We start from the raw sequence: 4,925 nt of genomic DNA on the forward strand, positions 1-4,925 counted from the left end.
ATTTTTTATAATATATATATTAATGTTTTATTATATATATTAATGTATATATATTATATATATAATATTTTACTATATACATACATTAACATATATATAATATGTATACATATAATAGAATATTAATAAATATGATTTCATAAAAAATATTAAATATAAAATCTACATTATTTACATTTGTTTAAAATAAATATATATATATATTGAAATAAAATAAAACAAATAAATATATTTGATTTTTATTTTTTATCAATATAATTCAATTAATAATTTCGCGCCATTTGATTTCGAACGTTCGAGACTTGCAGAAAACTTCAAAGAGTATCGTAGTATATCCCCCCACACTTCCGCAGAAAAACGCTACATCGTGCCTGCATTGAAAGGTGCAGTGAGAGAAACAGAAGGGTTAATTGTGTATCAGTTTATCCCTGATTTCCCAAGACATGTAACAAATAAAAGTGACAAGATTAAAATGCAAGACGATATTTTTCCGGCTGCAGAGAAAATCCTTTCCGACATCGAAAATGTGGTGAAGAAGAATCCGTCACTGTGAGTGTTTTCTTAGATACATTACGAGGGCGGAGTCTTTAAAAATATCTGTGAAATATACTCTAAATTCTTAGATTTGATACATTAGCATGTTTATTATATAGACAATATCATGTTTCATATAATGTTTTAATTATAATAGAATTAAATCATTATCGAATCATAACATTATCGTCGTACGTTTTAATCAAGCATGAGCACATACGACGCTTCATAAAAAGTTTACATAGTAAATATAATATCAGCAATGTTGGTATCTAGTATTTACAATAGAAAACTGGCGCTTTCGTTTTTTATTATTAAATCTTAATAATTATTGTTAAACATATTTTTTTTTTAATTTTTCTTTCTTTCTTTCTCATATACATATGTATATTCAATATATATGTATATACGCAAATATAATATTATAATTGCATGCATCATTGATATCAATAATCGATGATAATATATGTCAAACTAAATATATTAAAAATATAATTTTATATTAATATTATATATGTCTAAAAGTTAGTATTTTATAGCCTTTTATAAATATTTTTTATTTTTTATGTTATTATATAATTTATAATATTTTATAACATAATTTAAATATTTTTCAAATATTTCATATTTAAAATTTATTATTATAATTATTAATTTATATTTAATATTTAAAAAAAATATATATTTTATTAAATTATATAAATTAAATTAGGAATGTTTATATTAAAAAGATCCTGTTTATTACGCGTTGATTCATTTTTAATTTCAGAAAAAGTTTTGAAATAATCCCTGCTGAAGACAATGAGAACAAATCACCAGTATTTCATCAGGAAGATTGTCTCGGATTGGCATCGTGGTGTGTGCAACCACTTTACTGTTATGCTTATCGTCGGCTCTTTGAACTTCGACAAAATAAACACAGACGTGAGGAACCTAGTACAATAGCAAGATGGTTGTTGGGCGCATTATTATTAAATCCAGATGTTACGACATTTTGGAACATGCGACGGGAATTAGTAAGAAATCATAAGTTAGAAGCATCCGAAGAATTCTTTTTTTCACGATTGGTGCTTTATCATAAGCCAAAAAGTTTCGAGGCGTTCGCCTATCGACGATGGTTATTATCATATATATTGAGCAGTAAAGACGGACATTATGATCCAGAATCGGTGGAATCGCCGCTTTGTAGGGAATTGGACATAGCAACTACGTGCGCGGAAAGATACGCAAGTAACTATCACGCTTGGAGTCATAGGCGTCATGTATTGACCCTTCGTGAATCACGTGGATTTACATATCCGAGTCTGGAAACAGAATGGAAGAATTCGCTCGCTTGGTGTCAACGGCATGTGTCGGATTATAGCGGGCTTTCCTATCGACAGTTCCTACTGAAAAAATTCATGTTTGAATTCAAGGAACTACCGAAGGAACTGTCTATGAAATACTCGGATGTCAGGGAACAATGGAAAGAGGAACTATTCGTTTACATTAAGTCAAACATCAGTGAAAAAGGGAACACCCATCAATTGCAGAGGCTATTTAATGCTACAAACGCGGAATCTGAAGCAACTACTTCATCGAAAATGAAACAATATGCATATTTCCATGCTTTGTCATATTGGCTAGAAGAATGCCATGCGAATGATAGTGCTATTTTCTTGTACAACGATCACGAGGCTCTTTGGTGCCATCGTAGATTCCTCGCGTATCTTCTTGTGCGTTTTATGGCATTGAAGCATTCTTACCACGAAGATGAGTACGATGTTGATAGCCGATCCGTTGACAAATCGATTGAAAAAAAAAATGTTCAAAAAACATTAGCTACGTTAACGAACGATGACGTGATTTTGTGCCACGATTTTCTCGTGCAAGCATTCCATGCATGCACTAACAAAATTGCTGATCTCGCTACCAAACGAGATCAACACGAGAAGATGCTAGTTGAGAGATTTTTTAAATTTCTCCAGAGCATTGGATTTGAAATTAGATCGTGATCTCGTTGCGTCCAGGTTTTACATTGAAACGAAAGATAAAATATACGCAATAAGACAATTTTAATTGGGCGTGGATCAATATGCCATTGTAAAAATCATGCAATAACTCTTATGTTCTGTATTTCATACAGACATTATTCTTAGGCGTATATTCTATGTATGAATTATATTTCAATAGTGCTCTCTCGTTTGATCTGTTGCGCAGTGAATTCTGTGCACAAAAATCAGTGCTGTCCACGAGAGGGATCTCTTATGCGACTTTGTTCCCTTTTACATGTCATAAGAGTAAAAAGAACTCAGAAATAGATCTAATATTTTAGATTTTCTTCTCTTTATATCTTGCTCTTAAAACGAATGAACGTGAAAAAAATGAGAATATGAAAGATATTCTGAAACTGGACAGCACTGTCATAAATGATGTAGCATCGTTTATGATAACACAAGATCTAATGTACAATGTAAATGAAAATGGAATGAGTATCGATACTTATTTTTGAGACATTTACCGTATATTGTTTAAGAAAATTTTCAATAATTGAAGACGATATATATTGTATCGTAATTAACAGAAAAAAAGGAGAAACCGGAAGTTGGATAACGTTTGATTTTTTAAACGTTATCCGATATACGAAAAAAATAAGTATACTATGATTGCGTGGTAAAGAAGAAAAAAAAGTGTCTTTTGAGGCTATGGGGAAGTATTATTATGGGGTAAATGTGTATAGTGGAACGTTGACAAAGTATAAAATGAAAAAAGAAAAAAATGTTAGTTTTGTAATCATGTGTTTTTAGTCACCTTATTAGAATAGCAAAGGCCCGCGAATGCCGGCCATTTACATCGTCAAGCCAAATGTTTTGACGCCACTAGTACATATGCGATATTGGCCACATTGTCCTCCTTTGGCACGACAATCTGACCAAAAATAAATCTCTAGACTTTTGTCTGAATTTCTCGTCAGTCTACCGGGAACGGTCGTTAAATGCGTGCGATTGTCAGATTTCTCGTCATCAAGTCCTATAACTTCCGTTTCATTGTTACATGTTAATAAAGTTCAGTGAATTTTGTCGACAACAAATTTTTGTTTTTTTTTCTTGTATTTTTTTACTGATGAAAATCTACCTTCATAAAAAAAATTTGATCCTAATGCGATCTCTCAATTGTCTTAACCTTAATCCTTCAATATTCTTTAATTCTAAAAATTAATATAGAAAAAGAGCATAAAATCGCGGGAAATTTTTTTCATTATTATAGTTGCAAATATGAAAATTTTTATATTTAAAATTATTAAAAAAGAAAATATCTTATTTTGATTATGTTATTGGCTCATAAAAAATATTACTAAACAAAAATGTTAATTAATTAAAAATATCTTTATTAACTACTACTAAGATATTTAAAATTTTAGAAAAAGATAAAAAATAACAAAATGATAGTGTGCATATTATAGCATATATTCATAATATTAATCGATATATGATTTTAGTTGATCGATATAAGATATTATTCATCGATCAAGAAATCAATCGATCTCATTGCAAATAGTTCATCTAGAGACAAAAACATATATCTGTTTTAAATGTATTATTATCAATAAAATACTTTTAATATATTATCGAAACTTGCACGTGACATTTGTCTATTACGTTCATTGGTCGATCAGTTCGATTACCACAAGGTACGAGAAGTCGGTCGATAGGCATCCTCAGAAATTCTACTAGTACGATTATTTCAAGAAAGCAACGTGATGAAGTGTGCAGTGGCGGGTCGGACAAGTTATTTTCTCTTAATTAGTTTATTCGAAATCGAATAATTCAAAAGAATTGATGGCATCTGAAACCAGATCTATGATTCAAAATAACCTCGATAATTTTTCGAAGCAAGATCGGATGCGAACTGTTCAAAACAAAGGTAAGACGAATATTTTTCTATATTTATCATACTATTTATAATAATTAATTATTTTTTTATTGATTTCTATTTTTTTCTAATTTTTTTTAAACATAATTTATTTTAATATTTTGATTGTTTACTTGATGAATGTAGGTGCAGTTTTTAATTTTTTGTTGACATTAAACGTCAACATATTATATTATTAAATAAATATTTGACTATTATTATATATATTTATATATATTTATATTATTATTATATATATAATTTAATATATTAAAATTTATTTTGATGGTCTGGATATTTTTATTCCAAATATTAAATCATTTATATTCTTATTCTATATATAAATATATATATTATAAATATAAGTATATTTTTTTAATGAATTAATCATTATATGTGTATTGTATGTGTATTAATATATGTTATTTTATATTGGATACTTATAGCATTATGAGTATATTTTAATTAAAAGCATTAGATGTAAAAGAAAATTTTAATTT

The 4,925-nt window shown here is 28.4% G+C and overlaps 2 protein-coding genes across 3 annotated transcripts in view; both read left to right on the plus strand.

Annotated features, from left to right (window-relative positions):
- The first annotated feature begins 281 nt into the window (after nt 1–281).
- On the plus strand, nt 282–3,601 carry LOC102672190 (protein prenyltransferase alpha subunit repeat-containing protein 1). The gene is made up of 2 exons (XM_006612594.2): nt 282–549; nt 1,304–3,601. Exons 1-2 carry the CDS (start codon nt 473–475, stop codon nt 2,526–2,528), a joined length of 1,302 nt encoding a protein of 433 aa, XP_006612657.1. The 5' UTR covers nt 282–472; the 3' UTR covers nt 2,529–3,601.
- A 467-nt stretch (nt 3,602–4,068) lies between these two features.
- The window catches only part of LOC102673194 (GRAM domain-containing protein 2B-like), a 57,520-nt gene continuing 56,663 nt past the window's right edge, over nt 4,069–4,925 (plus strand). Inside the window, exon 1 of one of the 2 annotated variants that reach the window (XM_006612600.2) lies at nt 4,069–4,437. In XM_006612600.2, coding sequence (XP_006612663.1) covers nt 4,353–4,437 — 85 coding nt within the window. In that variant the 5' untranslated portion in view covers nt 4,069–4,352. The remainder of the gene's footprint in view (nt 4,438–4,925) is intronic. The other variant, XM_006612602.2, reaches the window with a different exon arrangement.

Source organism: Apis dorsata, unplaced genomic scaffold (genome assembly GCF_000469605.1).
Source record: "Apis dorsata unplaced genomic scaffold, Apis dorsata 1.3 scaffold_117, whole genome shotgun sequence".
Taxonomy (NCBI): Eukaryota; Metazoa; Arthropoda; class Insecta; order Hymenoptera; family Apidae; genus Apis; species Apis dorsata.

What these genes read in the sequence shown, in the direction of transcription:
- LOC102672190 (XM_006612594.2), top strand. Translation starts at nt 473, where the DNA reads ATGCAAGACGATATTTTTCCGGCTGCAGAGAAAATCCTTTCCGACATC. An exon ending in GTGAAGAAGAATCCGTCACT is followed by an intron (nt 550 to 1,303) that starts GTGAGTGTTTTC and finishes TTTTAATTTCAG; the next exon opens with AAAAAGTTTTGAAATAATCC.